The 21,990-nt window shown below is 30.9% G+C and overlaps 1 protein-coding gene across 5 annotated transcripts; it reads left to right on the top strand.

The window, feature by feature from the left end:
- The first annotated feature begins 767 nt into the window (after positions 1–767).
- On the top strand, positions 768–21,205 carry LOC130642144 (uncharacterized). 5 transcript variants are annotated; one of them, XM_057449228.1, is made up of 4 exons: positions 768–880; positions 14,877–14,988; positions 19,885–20,046; positions 20,274–21,205. In XM_057449228.1, the coding sequence occupies exons 1-4, from the start codon at positions 828–830 to the stop codon at positions 21,111–21,113; spliced, it is 1,167 nt and encodes a 388-aa protein (XP_057305211.1). In that variant the 5' UTR covers positions 768–827; the 3' UTR covers positions 21,114–21,205. The 5 variants fall into 5 exon arrangements, with proteins under 5 accessions (XP_057305211.1, XP_057305213.1, XP_057305214.1 ...); XM_057449230.1 differs by lacking the exon at positions 768–880 and adding an exon at positions 2,072–2,554; XM_057449231.1 differs by lacking the exon at positions 768–880 and adding an exon at positions 2,691–4,381.
- The last annotated feature ends 785 nt before the right edge of the window (positions 21,206–21,990 follow it).

Raw genomic sequence — 21,990 nt, 5'->3', positions numbered from 1 at the left:
ATAATACGTCGTGAAATAAACAAAATGAAAGAAATATATTTTCGTTTATATTAGTACTTTTTCCGTGACGTCATCAGAAGCTTAAGATACTACCATCTGCCTAGAACTTGATTACTTTGAATTTGATTACGAAAAATCGGGTTAATCAATTGTCTAAGCTTAAGGTGGCAGAAACACTTTTAAAAATCGGAATTTTTTTTACATCATTAGTTAGAAAAGGTTATTTTCAGACTCTATAGCTATATTTTTTCTGTTATAACACACTTGTTACGATTTAATGGCTAAAATACTATTTTCTTTCACCAAAAATATTCAGCCTTAATAATACCTTTTTAAATTAAACTCATGTATAATTAATTAGTTCTGCCGAATATAGTTTAAATCTATACGCTTGCGAAATTGTACGGAAAGAAATGACGTAATTATTAAAGAGAAACGTTTATAACAACAAAGATGGCGCATTACGTAGAAATTTAAAACGATTTATATTACGATACACTGCACAAGCTTTAACTTTCGACAGCATTTTAGTTTTACTTTAAAATTATCAGACATGCCTGGTGAACCATGCAGCCATGATACGGTGTGTGGAAATCTTTTTATTCGGAATATTTTTCTTTTAACAGCGTTCGATGAAGCAGGGGATGCTTACAAAAAATCTTTTGAAAAAAAAACAAAAGGCTATTGTTAAAAAAATATGAATGAAAAAAAAGTCCGAATACTGTTTTAACAGGGTTAACCCAAGGTTCATTTAAAACCAAAAGTTGATGAAAAGTAACGAGATTGTAAAAAGTTGGAGCTCGTAGAAGCCGATTCTTTTATTGTTTATGAAACATTTTCAAATAGAAATTTCTGCTGACTTAGCAATTTTGGTGTTAAGGTAAAATCCTTTTATTGTGTATTAGGGCTAATATTTTTAGGAAATGTAAAAAAATGGTATAAATAAAACACTGAGTGAATAATTCAGCAATTTGGACAGCTAAAAAGGGTTACTGCCACCTTAACAGAATAATTCCCCAGAATGAAATAAAGTTATGTTGTGAGTTTCCTGTTTTAAAAATAATTTCAACAGAAGTTATTATATTATCTCGACTATAGGATATATAAGGGGTATTTTCAAGTAATGGCCAATATCTTAAGCTCTGAGAGGTATGAGAACTAAAACTTTGGCATGTAGGTTTTTAATAGATAAATATAAAAAATCAGTAAGTAACAAATCCAAAAAGTATAGTATACCAAATAAGACCGAGTAGGAATATAGGGGTTACAAAACGGTTCAAATAGATCTCCGTCATTGATGTACTCTCTTTCATGTGAATATCATTGCGCAATAACCAGACCAGACCAGAATGTCAAGGTACAAGAAATTTTAACCAGTTTATGTCACAATATAGACAACCGACAATTTAAAAATTTTAATGATATTTTCTCAAAATAGATATATTATCTTTTAGTATTCCATTTTGGCAGTGAAATAAGCTACGGTCTGCAAAGTTAATACATAACAATTAAATTAAAAAGACAACAGGAAGAACCGTGTTTGTTAAAAATGCTGCACTAAATAGTCAGAAAGGTTATTATTACCTCTAAAAAATATGCATTGTTGTACCATCAACTAGCTCTATATGTTTCTGTGCAGAATTTAAGATACGTAGCGCATAGGTCAAAAAATTCTAAAACTTCTTTGCATATGTAGAATAAATTACGGATATCAAATATTTGTTAATTAATTTTTTCTTCGCTTTTACGTATCTTTAGATTCTCAATATGATATCATAGAAGATTTAAGCTTTTGATTGTTTTTTCATTGCTCATAAAGTCCTCCCTCACAACGCTATAAGTTCCATTTTTGTGTGATGCAATAAAATCGAAAATTGAAAGTTCGTTTCTTATCTCCTTTAAAGGTAACATGACAGAGAAACTTTAAACAAAAAAGGTTAAATGATGTAATTTTCTTAAAACCATTTAAAATTCTCCAAAAATAATTTAATAATTGTTCTCAATAATGAGACGAATAATGGAAATATATTCTCTCTTTATCGACCTCTGAAAACATAAAATAACAAATTTTAATACTGTATAACATTTTTATAATGTTTTTTCTAACATAAACTACAAACTGACGTGAATGTGTGATGTTATGACATGTTATACCACGTTGTTTTTGAGTATGCATTATTGCGTGCTTAAAAGATCATATTAATTTAAAACTTGTATCGATTTAACGCGTGTTTACACCTTTGTAACAAGTGCTTAGCCAGGGCTAGGACTTGTCCAAGGCTTCGAAATATAAAAAAACCTAACAAGTCCTGAGGACGAGGTTGTTAAATTATGTAAAATGAAAATGAAGCTTCAGTGGTTTACGTTAGTTATGAGTAACCATGGCATAATTTCAACAGAAATTGTTGTTGCTTGGAACGTAAAGAAACAAATAAATACTGAAAATCAACATAGCAATCTGAGGTCGTTATGCCACAAATTTATGAAATATGCATCATGGTGAATTTGTCAAGGCTTATCACAACAACAATGAGATGCAAGTTATTTAATAAAGGTAAAATGTAATACGATTTGAGGTTTGATTTTGATAGTGATTTTTTCAGTAACTTTTGATGAAGCCATTACAAATCTGGAACAGACTGAACCAAGAATCATAACCCCCATAGATTAACTGAACGCTCGGTTCGTTTAACTTAATCTTATTTTGCGTTACTAAGACTTAGTAAAATTTATTAAAATCATTATCATAGCTATGCTCCTCACATGTCCTAAAAACGTGTTTTTTTATAAATTTATTTTAGTCCAAGTTAATATATTTAATTATCATATATTGTTAATCAGTCAAATTTCTGAAAGTTAACCCAAAAATTACATACGCATATATATACTAAACAGAATGGGAAACAAAATTTATTGCATTGATACACACAAAAAACACAAAAAATAACAGTAATTTTTTCTACACATTCGTTTATTTCTCTTTATATAAGCAAAATATTTTTATTCATGCAAAATATGAAATATCAAAAATATAACAAAAGCCTCTTTTAGGTGAACGTGAATGTAGGTGAAGTGAAAATATATTGGTACAAGTTTTTGGAAGTTTAATCTTATATATACGAACCCTCCGCAATATTGGTTGAGCAATCACAGAAAAATTCAAAAACTGAAAAACTTTCCACCATCCACTTCCTCCCTACATCCTTTATTACAGCAAATAAAGACATATTACGACAGAAATGCACAATGTAACAAATATGTATTTGATTTATGTACATAACTATAACAAAGATGCATTGTTTGGAATCTTGACAATATATTTCTTGACATCAATAATTAATCTAAATGCCGAGCTGTCTTACACGCCATTCAAACCCCTAATTGCAGAGTAAAATAAAAAAATTAAAGCTCTTGCTCAGATTCATAGCAAGTGTTTTTTAATATCCATCCAAGTATTTCTAGTATTCTTGGTTGTGCTAAGATCACAAAATTACTTGTCTGTCTCTGCTATCTATGATAACCCTTCATAACAATTCTTCAATGTTTGACTTTTATTTAACAATTCTTTTGAATAACGACTTATTATCACTTGTATTTGGTGTTAAGGCATGGATGTCAAGTATAAGCTATTTTTAGGTTTAAAAAATCGTTCGTTTTTACTGCAATTTTGTTAACCAAACAACGCCAGTCCATCAATGCACTTCTACTACTGAATTAATAAAAACCATACTGAGAAGATAATTCCCATCCGAGATCGCTTTTAAAAGATATGATAATGCTTCGTCTGTTGCTTGGGCTGGGTTTTTACGTCTGATCTTTGAGTATTTCGACGTTAGTGATGTAATACACAATATCCCTTACAACATGACTACCAAAATCACTGATTACTGTTTTTTCGTTCCAAAATGCGTGTTAAATTTAAAGATAAACACCCCTTTAACATATGTCTAATTTTTTCTTGAACTAAGAATATATCTTTGAATACGTTTGAATACGTTGAACATTGAATACGTTTTTAAGAAATGACTCCAAGTGTGCTAGCAGCGTCAACAAAAGTTGAAAGTGAATGTTCTTTATGTAAAAGTTGTTGATTTAATAATGTAGTAAGTAACGGTATATACAATAAAAACATTAACCAATCGAATAGTTCGTCTAATCAATAAGCTTTTGCAAAAACTACTCAAAACACTGAAATATCAAAACAGCATAACGCCGCTATGTTTTGTTTAAAAAAATGGATATATTTTTGAAATATTATCACGTGGTCGCTTTAATTTTATATTAACATCACGTGTCATAACACAACGCTGATGGAATGAAAAGTGGCAAACTTTTTAGAAGTTGAGAGAAGATAAGATACACGTTAAAAGGTCACACAATGGTAAGAGGCTCGATCAGCAAGCGTATCATTAAATCGTAGCTATATCTAATTTATTTACATTTAATTAATTTATTACATTGCTACGTTACGTGCTTTGTGTAAGGGATCCTTAGGTTTAGGTTCATAACAAATAAAAATGGTAACCATGTTTTGATTGAACTCTAGTATGCACTAATCTTTTACGTAAAATTGTCATGTGATAACAAACAACATACACTTGTGTCACGTGAGACAACAGCGTCTGTTAACTGCAATTAGGCGCATTTTTACAAGCAATACTTATGAATGTTTTAAAATTCTAAAGCAGCTTTTTGTAGACCATTTCTCGACAAAAAATGTTTTCCACTATTCTTAGAAGTAGCGTAACTTGGAGCAAGACGCGTTACTTAAGAAAGCCTGCTTACAGAAAAAAGACAAGACAATGAGAAGACAATGATTTTTTTAAAAAAAATATTATCAGCTTAAGAAATAAATCTTAAAAGAAATACAGAGAAAATTCAATATGGCTGTATGCAATTGCAATTTTAACGCAAAAGTGTGGTGACTCATTTTATCCCAATGTAAGATTGCTATTTTACTGAACAAAGCCATTTAAATAAACTTTATGAAATCTGTAGTCTAAATTGCTTCTAAGTTTTATTAGCCAATCACGTTTAGAGGATATGTAAACATTGAAAGCATTTAAAGAAAGTGTAAAAAAATTAAAAATATGTGTTACAAAAGATGGCTTAAAACATCAGAAATACATGCGCCATTGTGACGCCGTTGTAATCATGGCACAATTAGTTTCAAGAAAACATCTCTGAAAATTTTCGTGTATAGGTTCCTATTTCTGACATAAATTTGAGCAAATTCTCCGTTGAAAACGCAGATAATAGCTATTGTTAATGTTTTGATTTGCTGAATGTTTTTTATTTATTTCTTTATTGAATCTATAATTAGCGTGTATTACTATAAAAGTAGAATAATAAATGTGAAATGTTTTATGTGAACAAGGAGTATAAGAAGAAGATTTTTTGAAGAGTGATGTACTTAAGATCTCGAAACAAACGAAGTTGGAATGAAAAATCAAAACATGCATTTTTGTTAATACTTCCAGAACATATAATATAATGTCTACAAGATAAACTTATTTTTTTTTTTGTTAACTCCTTCACAAAGACTGCAATCGTAGATTTTGTCAGCTACTGCAACTAAATCATCCATATGGCTTTAAAGAAAATGTATCTCCCCTTCATTTAAACTTCCATGGTCATTATAATCTTTGTTTTTTAACTTTTTATTTTTTATGTTTCTCCATTTGTGTGCATAATTGGGCAATGTTAAGGTTTAAACAGGAGAACAAACAATGATGTAAAAACAAGAGAACACATAAGCACCTGTTCTACATGCAGTGACGAAATGTTTAGATATCAATTTGAAGGAGATTTACATTTTCGCATCACTGTCACTGTCAGTGAGCAAAAATCAGTTACCCTTTCATTTGAACGGTTTTAGATTAAAGTGTTCTTGCGTTTGAATAAGAGCTTAATATTCTTAAATTCTAAAAAACTAAAGTTAGCAGAGTTTTGGTTGGTTATTACAAAAACAAAATATACGATGATTGACTTTGGGAGGGGAATGGTTTTAACTTCCAGGCCGCCAGATTACAAGCATTGGGACCAGGGAAAATTATTATGCGGAGAGCTGTGGCCATAAATTTGATGAAAACCAAAAGGTACATAAAATTTCTTCCAAATAAATGGGTAATTTTTAAAAGATGCATGTATAACTCGTTTCATCAAAAAACACATTTTCCTTATCAGTAAAGTAAAGTAAGATATTAAAATAAATATGAAATAAAGATCTACCGAGAAAATACGACCTCTGTCCGAATATAACTATTTATTACATATCCTTCATCTTTGACAATCTTTGACGACTCGAAACACATTTAAAATGTCGTATTAATAATAGAATCGCTCATGCATGTAATTTACTCTGTAAAATTTAATATTCGTGTCGACTATAAGTAGATCTAATTTATTTTCACTGTGTGCTTAATTTGTTTTCGGATCAACTGAGGCCACAACTTGTAACACTTTTATTTAAATCAGACTGGAGAGTAGAAAAAAATCCAGCTTCCAAGCTTGTTTTCTATTTAATAATAACTCCATTTAATACAAGGATCAAATAGGATTGGAAAATTGTGATTTTTAATTTTTGATTCGCAGATACGATTTTGAGTTCTTACCTGTTTTAATCCAATTTAACTTTTTTTGTGAACTAAAAGGAAAACAAATAGAGAGGAAAAAAATATTTAAGTATGTTTCTATAATTTAATTTTTTTCTAAGTGAAATCCAGCTTTACAACGGACAGAAGATTTTAATTAAAACGTTAATTTTTAAAGTTCATATCATAGCAACAACCTAATTCAACAAGGAACTCACTGCCTTAGCAACAATGTCACGTAAAACGATTCCCAATTAAACGGTTAATTAAAATCCTCATTTATATGACAACAATATAAGTGACCCTACGAAATATGGAATATATAATTGTTCTGGTTTTATGCAAGCACTTTGTCTTTTGAACGCCGTAATAACACACCATTAGCAACGCTTTTGGAATGAAACTCTATAATCACATATCGCTGTTGGTTTTCGATTAGGAAAAAGGCCTTATATTGGTTTTATGTATTGTCGAGATATAAATTACGCTATAAAGTTCACATAAATGTTTGGGTTCTTGAAAAGATTTTTACAAAACTCAAGGTAGCTAATTTATTATTCTATTTTTATCCTAAATTTTAATATTTTTACGCAAAAAAAAAACATAGAAGTCTCAGTAACTGATGTGATGGGATAAAATTATATTAAAATACGCAATACTGTACGCTTGCATTGCAAAAAACGCAGCCTATTGGCCGTGACAGGTGTTTATAAAGTCCAAGAATTATTAACCCTATTTGATATGGGCTTTTTTAACCCTTGTAAGTATAGGGGGGGGGGGGCATAAAGTGCCCGCGGGATGTAACTTTTGTTCAGTTTGGTTTAACGAAGGTTATAAAACGCTGTCACTCTAAGACAAATAAAAAATATGTGTAATTCTGAGTTGAAGATCTTGCTTTTTATGTTCGCTGGTAACTACGTCTCAAACTTACCTTTTTTGTCCCAAATAGCTACGAAACTTTGTAAAAATGTTGCTAGGAAGGAATATAGATATTTGTGTATAATATAGATATAATTCTGTGTCGTTATAGTAATTATTTTAGTAGATTTTAGGATGTAGAAGTACCCTAATTTTTTTTCCTCGCTTAGAATTTATTTTGTGGCTGCGACAAAATAGTTTTTTTTGTTTGCCCGACCTTCAAGAAAGTATTTGCTACTCAACCATGCTAAATTGAGAAAATATAAGAAAGAGAAGGATAGAGAGAGAAGGAATTATAAAAGTAACATTAGTTTTATCAGCTTTGTACGAAAAACATCGTTATAATCTGGACCTTTGGCGTGTTAAATTACAGACTTAAAGGAGCTATGAAACAGCTGTTGGTTGTGACTTATACGAAAATGGCGGTGGCGATTTTATGATCCCTGAGAACAAAAAAAAAACTGAAATCATCTGAAATATTATGCTAGGCATCCAAATATCACTAAAAAGGACAGAAAAGTTATATATTATTATATATTGGATATCCATGATTTATTCGATACAAGTACTTACCTTGCTATTAACTTAAACTTTCTTATAAAATAAACTACAAACCTTTTGAACTAGGCCACTAGCTATATCCTTCGGAAATTTGCATAACAACAGTTTAATGTACATAGCTAAAGCCAGTCTAAGCAACAACAATGACTTTAAAATATTTTTATCAATTACATTCTTAAAACTAGTCACGTAGCATTTTCTAACAAATACAGTTCTTCGTGTTGTCTTCGTTTCCTCATCAATATAAACTTTTGGTTTAGTGATAGTTAATATATTCTACAGTCCGTAGCTTGTTTTACCGCCAAAAAGAACACTGAAAAAAATATAGCAAATTCATCATAAAAATTAATTATTCATAAACAGGTTGTCTAGACGTCTATGTGGTTCTAAAGTGAATATCATTTCTTGCACCTTAACCCTTAGTGTGGTCCGTTTATTACACGATATTCTTCAGAAATTGCGTCACTTTCTTCTTTAATGATCGAATCCACGCGTTTGCTTACTCCCTGTGTTAACGGAAATAACCTTACGGTTCAATAGTGTAAGCATGACACTTTTCCATCTAGAAAGGAAAAAATATGTTTTGTAGTCCTAAGTACTGCGTAATATAAATTGGGGTGGTTTTTTGGGGTGGTAATGCAGTATTTTGCAGACCAGATTATATAACAAAAAAGTCTACGAGCTCCTCATTTTGTGAAATTAAAAGTAAAAGTGAAATTTTAAATGTGACTTTCTTTTAAAAAATTACCTGTAGTACTGGACAAAGTTATAGAAAATTTGCTTCATACATTACAGAACTGCCGACTGCAAATGGCGAAAATCAACCTAAATTTAAAAAAGAATGATCCTTGAAAAATGATATGGTTAAAAATATCTTGACTCGGAGAAATGTCATTTTGCCATTTTCAAACTGTGGGGTTAATTTCCTTTGACAGGCAAACACGTCAATTCAATCTTTCCAAGAAAACATTAAACAAACAAGAATTAAGCATGAGCCTGTAAAAAGAAAAATTTAACGCCACATCAAACCTGAGTTAAAATATTAATATAAAGACGACGCTTTATGAAAAAACAAATTGTTGTTTAGGTTCTTCCACTGAACTTTCTTTAGTTCATTAGTTTAAATTTACATTTTCATAATTTTGGCAAGGAAGAAATGGACAAGAATCTCAAAAGACAAAAACCATATTTGCTGCTCTCTTACCTGTATCTAGCAGGCACAAGATTGCATATAAAGCACCAGTCAAACAATTGCAACATCTAATACACAATTTTATGCCAAATATTGTGCAACATTTGCCAGCCGTTCGACATATATGTTATATGGTGTGGCACTCATGCAATCATGCCACATTTTACAATGTTCTGGATGTATCAATGAAAATTGTTTAATTTCTTCTGTAGCATTCATTTGTCACTATCCCCCAATATTCTGTATGACATTTTGTTAAATCTAATGTCAAACAAGTAATAATAATATCAAAAAATTTGGGTTTGTAGAAACCAGGAATATTTTCTAAGGATGTACTTGCAACAAAGTTGTAAAAACCAGGTTTTGTTAAAAAAAAAGTTTGATTTAATTTTATTGTTTTTCAAAACAAAACACTCGCATGACGAAGTACAGAACCCTTTTTAAATGTGTTTTGAACCAAGATTTATTCTTCATCAGAAGGAGAGTCTATCACAAATTTTATGCCATATTTCGTGTTTCTCATTGTGCTGATGAATTTTTATAAAAAAAAGCAGTGGATTTGAGATTTTCAACATTTCTTGCTGTTCTTCTGGCGGAGTTATCGAAATTTTGTGTTTATTATAACTTATTACTTTATTACTTATTACTTATCCTATATATATGTAGCTATGTTTTAACAATTTTCCAGCAATGTTATTTGTTTACATATAATCCACCATTTTGGAAAGGCTTTTTAACAAATCGGCGCTGCGTTTTTCCTTATAAGCCGGTTGTAAAAAGTCTCTATATAATCTCTTATAATAATACGGAGCTTTTGTCTGTCTGCTTTAAGCTCCTCACAATAGATGTTGCGAGTTCCAAATTCCAAGTTTATTTTTTAAGTATATGAACGCGACATACAGCGCTGGCTATATCAAAATTTAAATGCAGCTTTTTTGCTATCTTTTCTCTGCCTAAGTGGATCTTTCCACGGACCTTATTGACTAGTCTGTTAATAATAACTTGTATAAAATCCTGTATTGTCTCTGGGACGTTTTGTAAAGATTACTAGATCGTTTGACCAGCTCTTAAAAAAGCAAGGAGGTAAAATATTTTTTACCTTTACATCACAAGAAAATTTAAATACAGAATATAGATAAAAGGTTACAGGAAATTATAAGGCTAATTTATGCAGCTAATTTTCGGATCAAAGGCTTTTGTGCTTAGAGTAAATTATTGAATGGAAATTTCGGTTTAAAAACATTGTTAGCAAGAGAAGGAGAGGATATGATTTGACTGAGTGGAAAAAAGAATAACTGATTTCTTTATTTCAGTTTCAAAAATCACACTCACTTCCCTCCCATGGAATAATAGAAAGCTTAAAGACACAAGTTCATTCCTGTTCCGCTTCATTCCAGTTCCGCTTGCGAAAAAAAGAAGATTGCGATTATGTCCTTAATCGTAGAGATTAGTTGTCTGAGTCTTTCATAGAAAGTGCCAACAAAATTTAGGAAAGCCTGTGATGAAAAATAAATTTTATTGTTAAAAATTGTTATATCATGAATAATGCTATACCACTTCTTATGGGAATTCTTTTCATAACAATCATCATAGCTCAAAATCCAAAATTTCCCAATTTTCAAAAAGCCTCACACTAAATTGTTTGATTCAAGTTCTTTAGTTGTTTGCAGTATCTTTTTGCAGTTCAAAAGTTAGTTGTTCTCATTTTTACTATTGTTGTTGTTGTTTCTTAACTTACCAACTTTTTAATAAAATAAATACTTATATACTGACAGTATACTTGGATTTCTTAGACACAAAATGAAAGTTACCGAAAATGCATGCCCGAAACACTTTTTATAAGTTTTTAACAAGAAAAAGTATCACCCCATAGTTTTGGAACATCTTTGCAAAGCTTGTTCTTCTCAATCAACTTTTAAATCTATTTTAACTAAAATATTGACATCTGCACCAATTAAAGAGGCTGAGATTTCAAAACAATGTTTTGTATGAATATTTTACGAGACACTAGTGACGCAATCGAAATGTCTGCGGTGATAACAATCAACAATACAGAGATTATCTTCTCAGATAGCTTATTGGAAGAAAAAACAAGGTCATAGTGCGTCAAGGAAAATTAGTAATGGGACAAATTATTCATTTCGCAAATTGTCCTCTTTTGTGCTAACAAATATTTGTAAAATACGATGTCTCTGTAAACACTTTTGAAGGGGCAGCTACCTACCCCCCTTGTCGAAGCCCGGTCTTTAACCCTATTTGGTTGGGGGGGGGGGGGTTTAAAGTGCCCACGGCAGTTTCAGAGTCCCATAACTTTGTAGTTACTGGATTCCTTGAAATTTTGGCACTTTTCCCTAACTAGGACTTTCGGAAAATATTCTTTTTATTAAAGAAATTATTCTGTCATTGTCACTTTATCCTGTATTAACAGGTGGTCATATCAACTTTTGCTGTAGTGCTAAAAATAAATGTTACCAGTTGTAGGAATATTTGATTATGCGTTTGTAGTGAAATAAAATTATCATACAATATTAACATACACACTGTGTAATTTGCAGACCAAAATAATGGTAATTTACAGACAGAAATATTTGTATTTTCCTATTTTTTAAATCTATCGTCATATGATGATGTAATAGGTCATTTTGTCACATGTCAATCCAATTTGCCTTGATTGAGTAGTTACTAACATTAATACGCATAGATATACCAAGTTTTATTCTATCACAGCTACTAACACCAATGTTCTCAAATATTGATTTTTTAAAAAAAATTGAATTCAGATCGATTTCCATTTTCTCTCTAGAGAAATCCTTGGCCATCATAACACCTGTAAATGTTCCTAATAATATCTTACATTTTTATATTAGTTTTTTTTAATGAATAGTACTCTAAATATTTTTAAAAAGGGTAAAAAAACGAGAATTTCCAAAAAAGACATATCTTCTCCAACCATTGTCTCAGTATGACGTCATCACTTGCTGTGATGACATGTCAACCCAAATATTTTGTCACTAATGAAGTCTAAACAAAATGATGCTTTTTTGTGTCAATTTTCGTCACCTAAAACCATAAACAAGAGTTACAGCCCGCGGGCACTTTATGCCCCCCCCATACTTACAAGGGTCAAAAAGCCCATACCAAATAGGGTTAAGAGCCATGCCTGAATAGAGTTAGAAGATATGAAGAAATTTTAACTAAGTGCTACAAAAAAAATTCTAACAAAATTCCTGTGTCAGTAAGTTAGTAAATAATCAAGGAAAAAAGGGAAAGCGGAACTTTAATGTTAATAAAACCTTAATTCACTTTTAAGTTTAATTTTTTTATATTCTTTATAATACATTTTGTGATTACTGTCTTTACTGCGCATCATAATCAGTGCAATCAGCTTTAACAGATTGTATACGCTGGTACTATTTTATATAAGTAATTAATTCTAGTTATTTTCATAATTACTTACTAAATATATTACCATAAAATGATTGTTAGAGTCAGATAAATAAACTCAATTAACCTATACATGTGGAATAATTTTTCCTCTATTGATGGTGGATGGAACTAGTCTAAAAATAATCCACATGGTGTTTCATATATCCTTGAGTTACTTTTTGCATGTATTTGAAAGTCAACTGTACTAATAAGTTTTCAAAGCTGCAAGCAAACTATTCTACAGCTAAGCTTTTTCATAATTTTAAACGATATATTGTGAGACAAATAAATTTTCTTTAATTTGACTTCATCAGGCTTCATAGTTTTTATGTGCCTGAAGTCTCAAAAATATATTTTTCTAACCGCTATTCTTAACCCTATTCGGGCCGGGGGGGTTAAGAAGGCCTACGTTTGATAGAGAATAAATCTGATGATAAGTTACAAAAACTCGAAATATATTATTCAATAAAATTGCGTTGTTGGTCATTAAAATTTTCCGAATAAATCATTACGCCACAATGTTTTTGCCTTATAATCTTTTAGTTGAATTAATTTTTCAAATTTATCATATATTTAATCTTTTTATTTTTTGCGATGACGTCATCACTGACGGAATGACGTCATTCAATTTTTTTTATCCCAATGGTGTTCCAACGACTTAGTCAAGTTTCAATACAATACCATGTTTCCTTCATAGTTCTTGGAGGGGAAGTTTTGGTTTTTTAGCTAATTTTAACAGCCTGTTTGAATTTTTGGTAGCTAAATAAAAGATATTTAACATACTTTCAGGTTTTTACATATTTCATAAGGAAAAATGACAAAATCCAATTTATCTCAATTTTCAGGTAAAGTCTGGAAATCGAGTTAACCAAGTCTCCAAGCTCTCTGGAATGATTTTTCTTGATAAAATAAAGTTATGTTGTAAGTTTCAAGTTCTAAGTAAAATTCAAAGGGAAGTTTCACATATTTTATTGATTACAAGGATTTCATAAAAAATATGAGGGCTGGTTTAAAGGGTCTAAGAAATATGCGACCTATAGATTTGGAATCAAATAAATCGATACAACGCCTCAGTAAATAACTAAGCTATGTAAGAGTTATTAAATAAAATTGGCAGGGGGGGGGGGGGAATCCGCCCAAATATGGATTTCTTCGTCAAGTATCGTTTGAATATCATGTGTAGTTCCAAAATAAAATAGATTCTTCAATATTAATTTGGCACTAATATCTTCACATATATAAGGTTTGTATTTAGAACTCAAGACAACATCTATCTAATTGCCATACGTTTTTTTGTTTGCCATATTAAGCACTAATAAATAGAATCACCCAAAAATTTATGATAACTTCACGTGTAAAAAATACATAAATAATTAACAAGTTTCATGGAATCAAAGTTATCAAAACTTTGAAACAAAATTTTTCACAGCTGTAACTTCATCATTCACGAAACTAAAATCATTGTTTAGAAATTTATAAATTTTATAAACTGACTGGTATTCAGCAGTTGGTATTCTGTTAAGATGTATACGACAGAATAAATTGCATTATTAGAACTTAATTTAAAAAATTCTATTTCTCTGCTGACCGTGCAGTTGTAATAAAATGTTGAGAAATGTACATTAAAACTGGGAAGAATGCACTAAAAAAAATTGCTGATATTTTACAAAGGCAAGGAGAGTGGGTTCTTCATTAAATATTTACCTAACAATGGACTATAAGTGATAATATCTTTACTGGTAAAAAAAATGTTAGTACTGGGGACATTAAGGCTCTGTTTTATATGAATAATTTTTCATTTACCACACCTTTTCACGGCACATCACCTACTCCTTCTTCTAAACATTCCATGTTGCATCTTTGAATTTCTAATGTTTGTTATAATCTCCAAACACAAACATCTATAATCGTTAGATGCAAGCACCAAAGTGCTGGACGGTGCCATATCCCTTATATTAGAGTACACGTCGTTCTAGTTTTTTTGTCGGTCAGGATTGTTACTAGATAATTAGACCCTATTGCCCTGATTTAAATTTGGAGCCTGACTCTTCAATTACTTGTTAATTTCTACGTTGATAAGGCAATTAATCAGTCGCTGTTTTGTTCTATGTTCTGTTCTGTATAATTGATCAAATCAAAGATCAAAAACACATATGTGACTATGGATTAACTTTTTTCTTGTAAAGGACGATTGAAAAGCATACAATGTCAAAAATGCAGGAAGAATTGATAATAACAAAACAAGAACCTAAAAAAAGTGATGTTGCGGTGCAAACTGAACATTCTGGATACAGATTAGTAAGTTTCATCTTATTCAAATCTTTTAGTAGCAAATGGAGGTCTACTTGTTTATTTTGACGTGCATGTTATTGCTGACATTTGTGTCAACGTTCTTGGAAGAAATGTCCCTCCTAATTTTTAAAATATTATTATGTGGAGATCAATAGTCAGACAGATTTTAGTCTCATTAGGCATTAATTTTGCAAATCGAAATATATAAAAACCACCACCGTTAAAGTAAAATTTTTAAAGTCAGTCATTCTATTCAAAAACTTCTCTTGTTGACATTCACCTTGACTTATTTTACATCAATACCAATATCACTAACAAGTTGGGTATTCCACGAAGGAAATTATCCAAAAATTATCTAAAAATTTGTTTATAATAATTTCGGAAGTTCACCGTATAAAATTAAAAGCTGTTGATATGTTTCTACTAAGATACATAATTTTCTAAAACCGCCGCTTTATTAAGTAATAATTTTGATGACGTGTCCTTGAAGTTTTTACATAATCTGATTGCCTTCTTTACAAATTACATTCAATAGTGACGCAAAATTCACTAAGCCCAGTTTACACAAACACATTTAGCATGCGTAACTGTGTTTGTAATATTTGTTCAGTTTTACTATGAGAAGAATACTTTTATCCAGTTTTCATATAATAAAATGCTGGAACACAGAATTTGATGATGATAACCAAAAGGGTTGAAGACATTTAGGAAATCTAAAGGATGATTATTTACTTCACTCAAACAGATAGGTTTATTAACTGAACTTAGGTTTTTACTAAACAAAAGCATATTAAAGTGAGAGATCAAAGATATGCTGAGACAGAATTGAACTTCACGGTACGAAGCTGGGTTAAGTACACGTAATCATACTACTTGTTTCAGCTACTTATATCTGCTGAAAATTTAAACATAAATTTGTATATATGCATGAATATATGTGAGTTGAATGAGGGTAAAAAAAAAACTTCTTGTCTTGCTGCATCATAAATTTGATCTTTGCCATTGTACCGGTTAAGAACAGATTTTCAAAAAGGGTTAACTGTTTATTATTTCTATTCTTATTTCAGCTTTTTGATCCAATAATAACATCCTTCCTCCAACCCAATGTCATAGTTTTTCCCCTCTTCTATAATTATAGTCGTCCTCTTCTGTTTGAATTCTACAAATTTTTATAGTCTACTTTATCTTTTCCTAAACCAAAGCTGCATAAATATGTGAGGAAAAATACCGTATGTCTCAATTTAACAATAAGATGATTTTGAAGAGCGAATTTTTGATGGCCCGCGGAAAAGCCCGGGGTCACAAATATTGGTCCTGATGTAAAGCGGAGGGCAGACAATTATGACCGAGGACTTTCTCAACGGCCGTCAAAAATCCATATTGCACGACATAAATCATGCTATAACTATTATTAATGCTTCCCAATTATATTTTTTTAAGTTTAATTATCTTCTTTTTTATCCGTGATTAAAGAAATTCTCATGCAATGACAAAAGAGAATGTGATTTAATTCTAGTTTTTTTTAAAAAAAATGTTAATGATATGTTACATCTCAGGATAAAAATGACTACGGATCATCATTGAATAAGCGTTCAAAATTAAAAACAATATTAAAAAAAAATTTTACTCACACAACAATACCATAACGAAACTAAATTACATGTTTAAAAAGAGTAAATGGCTATTGTAAAACTTCCACGTTTGTTACAAAAATAGTGAAAACTAGTCGAATTCCCGTGGAAGAAACCACTGAATCTCTCATTAAACCGATGTAACCGGAATACCATACAAAAACATACAACACAGTAATTTGAATTTTCAAAACTCACATTTCAACCTCGACCCCGGGCTCTTTGTCTCTTTTATCACGGTATGGCATAAAGAAAAAAGCCTTGGGATCGAGGTTGCTCACAATCCTTAAACGCTGAAACAAAAAATTTAAAAATATAAGTGTGCAACAACCAAAAAAATAATGAAAAAACTTATGAAATAAAAATGGAAAATGTCCAAAAATATCATAGGCGTATAACAAACGTTACGTAAAAAGCGGAATACGCTAAAACTATATACTTGCTTTGCCATTCCTGAAGTACACCAGGAAAAAAAAGGATACCAAACGTTAAAAAAAATTCCACCAATTTTTGTTAAGTCATACGAAATCAGCTATTCAGTCTGTTGCATACGACAAACCTTCCAAAGTTATACTCAATATAAGTTACTATAGCTAGCTAATGGTAATTCTACTACATGTAACGGGCCATTGCTTGGACACAAAAAAGTTTAGTTCGTTTGATATACAATAAAAAAAGTAAACTTCTAATCAATTTTGTGCGTCATACAAATGTTCATATTCAAACTATCAAGCTCAGGCATATTCTTAGGACATTCTAAATTCTGACCCATTTTTCAGAGTATATTCTTACGAAATAAATGCTTAAAGAAAATATTTTCCTGCTTAAGACACAACAACAAATTTAATATTCAAGGTCTGCAAGAAACGGTTAAAAAATCGTTATGCACCCAAATTCAATTCTCTGTCAAATAATTTAGAGAACACACCTGCTTTTTTTCGCTTTCTCAGTAGTCCAATCGGTTTTTTACTTCGATAACTAAATTTCGCTTCATCCGAAAGAGAACGAATTGAAAATGTATAGCTACAATTGTCTGATGCATTTCCAAAAAATTCTTTTTGTGATGTTATATCATTATACGTTTTTCTTCGTTTTAAAAAATATTTCTGACAACAACATTATTAATTTCGTTCGACAACAACAGTTTGTTTTTTACATTTTAGATTCGAAATACAGTCATATTCGAATGCGATACAACCTCGGTTCCAGAACACAAAAATGGAAAATATAAAAAAACATATAAGCTTTAATCTAACCTCATGATAAGTAAACTTTGTTGGAAATAACTTTTTCAGTATTAACTTGAAAAACAGACAACTTTTTTCACTTCGGTTTTCTTTTGTCAGTTGATAAACAACTTGTTTCCATGAGATACTGTGCATATGGTAAACCGGGGGTAAAATTAAATTATTTTAGCCGTAACGGCCGAAAACGGCGCTGTAGCATAAATGACAAATGGACCCACTGTTTTCCTATTTGATGACTTACTTATTTTTAAGTAAATTTTAGCGTACGGCCACGTCATAAGAAAGTTACCCGTGATTTCCGTGTCGTGGACTCACAGTTTTACTCACGCAAGGGAATTAATATATAAGATAGTAACGTGTGGCATAATACGAGTGAAGATTGTTAATTTCATTTTTAATATCAATGCATTATGTAGTCCAACTACATACAAATACAATCAACGCTCGTTATTTCAAACAGTCCTTATCTCAAGCATTCACTGTCGACTTATTATTTCCAGTCCTTCAACCCTATTTGGTATGGGCTTTTTTGACCCTTGTAAGTATGCCCCCCATTAAGTGCCCACGGGTTGTAACTTTTGTTCAGTTTGGTTTTAAGTGACGAAACTTGGCACAAAGAAGCCTCGATATGTTCTAACTTAATTAGTGACAAAATATTAGGGTTTGCATGTCATCACAGGAAGTTATGACGTCATAATAAGACAATGGTTGAAGAAAATGTCTTTCCTGGAAGTTCTTGTTTTTTTATCTTTTGTAAAACTATTTACAGTACTATTCATTAAAGAAACTAATATAGAAATGTAAGATATTATAGGAACATTTACAGGTGTTATGATGGCCCAGGATTTCTCTAAGGAGAAAATGGAAATCGATCAGAATTCAAATTTTCAATAATTTTTTTTGAAAAATCGATATTTGATAATTTTAGTGTTAGTAGCTGTCATGGATGAAAACATAGTATATCTATTAACACTTATGACAGTAACTACTTAATCAAGACAATTTGCATTGACATGTGACAAAATGACGTATGACGTCATCATATGACAATGGAAATAGAGAAATAGGAAAATAAAATTATTCCGGTCTGTAAATTACCAATATTCCGGTCTGCGAATTACACAGAGTTTATGTCAATATTGTATCGTTGGTTAGTTTGGAAAACATTTATTTTTAGCACTACAGCAAAATTTGATATGACCACCTGTCAACAAAGGACAAAGTGACATTGAAAGGACAATTTTTGAAAATTTTATTTTTTCTTTTCTAAAAGTCCATTTAAAGTTAGGAAAAGTAACAAAATTATAAGGAGTTTCATCCATTGTTTAAAAAGTTATGAGACTTTAAAAATGCTGGGGCCCTCCGCCCCCCATTCCTAATAGGGTTAAACTTTTCAAGCAACTCAAGGCTTATAACGCTTTATCTTGAACTCTATTATCTCGATCCTTCACAATGTCAAAACAATTACTTGGGCCCTTAAACTGTTTTTCGCTCGTGATCTTAAACTTTTGTTTGAATTTTTGCAAAATAATCGAAAGAAAAACGTTCCATTTCAAAGGAAGGTTTATTTTGGTTTTTTTTCGTTTTTTTTTAACATGGCAGCTAAAAGAAAGCTAGCTGTAAAAATCTTAGCTGAAAAATGTCAGTTTTTAAAGGACTTGGAAAAAGGTATTTGAAGTAAAGATGTTGCAGAAAAGGATTAAATGACCTTACAAATTAGTTTGGATTTTTTCACTCAATTTCAAAACTTGCGCTTTGTGAACTTTCACACCAATTGCATCCGTTATCCCGAACATTCGCTATCAAACACCCGTTATCTTGAACACTCGCTATCTCGAACACTCGTTACCTCGAACTATTTCACCAATCCCTAGAGAATTCGATATAACGAGGGTCGGCTGTACCTATTGTACAAGCCTAATGAGCATAAAGGAAGTACAGACACGTAACGTTTTTTCAGATTTATAAATAATGTACTTTTAAATGTTGGAGAAACATTCTGCTAACTTTCTTTTTGTTTCTAGTTTATTTCATCCGTCATACATGACGCCTTCTTGGAGATCACTGACGTTGCAAGAAGAGCGCTAAAAAGAATTGAAATTCTTGAAGAAGAAAATAAAAAAATGAGAGAAAGAAAATCTAGGTATGAAGAAAAAATACAATATAAAAAGAGTGAGGATGAAAAGGTGAGTGATTCTGTTAATTTTGTTTTAATCTGTCGCAACAAGTCGATGTACATTGTTTAAAAGTACATAACAATGCCTTTTCGACGACAACAACAAAAGAAAGATATTTAAAATGTCCAGATCATACTTAAAGTTTAAAAACAAAGGTGTTGCTGAATTGAAGGTTTTTTCACTATTTCTTTTTTGAAGGATTAAGCGACTGTAAAACTTAATCGTTTTTATTTTAGAGAATTAAAGATGAAGCTTCTTTTGAAACAGTCAACATGCGACATTCGTCTTCCCTAAATTATAAAGTTCTCAACAGAAGTTTTCTTGAAAAACCATTCAAATTTCATTCACACAAAGACAATATACCTTTTTCCGGCAAAGCTGAAACATTACCAAAAATGCCTGATTTAATAAAAGTACCTGCTGAATTCCGAAAGAGAACATATCCATTTACGAGCGAAAGTTATACAGGAAAACATTTTAAAAATAATATTACCAGAGAAGAATCCGAAACAATAAAGAATGAGTGCGATGATATGGATTTAGAAGAACAAATTGTGGAGAAAAAGTGTGCGCAGAACACAGAAAGTTCTGAGACTATCCCATTGACAGTTAAACAAGAGAAAAGAAAGATTTCAACTTCAATTTTTCTCCCCTCTGAGATCAGCAAACTACAACATTCTTTTACTGAGCGACAGAAGAGTCAACAAGATAATTTTTTTGGTTTACCCACACTTGTTGTCATTGTAATAAAGTCACAAGATAGTGGCACAGACACCATCGTCAAATGGAATTGCACAGAATCAACAAAAGATTTAGAAAGATATGTTTGGGAATATGTATTACTTGCGTATTTCCCATCTGACTTAAAAAATGATCTTCCTGCTCCGCAATCAATACACTGGCAACGCATCGGATCAATGCGATCATTGCAGTTACCTATTGAGTGTACCATAAATAAAACATTCGATGTAAAATGTTACTATCTTTCAGTAGTAGCAAGAGATCGGAATAACCGATTTGGAAATATCAGTAACGTTTGCTTAATCAAAACTAAATTATATTCCCAGCAAATTTAATGCATGATTTATCCCTGTACATAAATATTTATTAGAATCAAAATTAGCTCTTAAAACAGTTTTATCCCGATTATTTTATTACATTTCGCCAACCAACGTCGTAGTATTCTAATAATCAAGAAGATTTGAACACACTTAATTTAAAAAAACAGCAGAAAATACTCAAATATTTAAATATTCAGCTATTCTATATTTTTTACACTGCCATTTTTAGTTTGCAATCTCAAATTCTAAAAAATCGTATTTCTGCACTTTAAATATCCAGTTTCATATAAAAACTCACTTGTCATTAGCACAAAAAATATCTCCAACGCGATTGACTGAAAGAAGAGACCTAAAGACAATATCTCATATTTTACATGCATAATATGGCTGCGCACCATATTTGGGAGTCTGGGTAGTGAGAGAAAGCGCAACGAATGTTTAGCTAACAGAAAATATTTAGATTTCGACAATAATATTAAAACTTAGATTTCGACAATAATATTAAAACTTATCAATACAAAACAATTTAAAACAAAGCCTTGTTAATGTTCTTATATTATCATCTGCAATTTCTGTACTTTTCAAAAAAATCACATTGTTATGTTATCCATAATGAAATATATATTTATAAAATTCAGAACACTCACAAAATCTTACGACCTAATCCTGTTAAAAAGCTGTTTAAAAAAAAGCTTGATGTCGGAAAAGATGATAAGGAATTCTGTCCTCAATAAGGTTAAGGCCTTTGATGTTAAGAAGGAATGTCATCCTAAGATATTTGGTTATACCCAAACGAATTAAATTTTGATGAAACGTCACATGGCAAATTCATTCGACAAAGTACATTTATATTTATTTGATTTTATGGTATAATTAAGAAGAAAATTACCCG

Source organism: Hydractinia symbiolongicarpus, chromosome 4, assembly GCF_029227915.1.
Source record: "Hydractinia symbiolongicarpus strain clone_291-10 chromosome 4, HSymV2.1, whole genome shotgun sequence".
Lineage (NCBI taxonomy): Eukaryota > Metazoa > Cnidaria > Hydrozoa > Anthoathecata > Hydractiniidae > Hydractinia > Hydractinia symbiolongicarpus.
The sequence above is the reverse complement of the archived record's forward strand: the minus strand, read 5'-3'. Positions and strand labels throughout refer to the sequence as shown.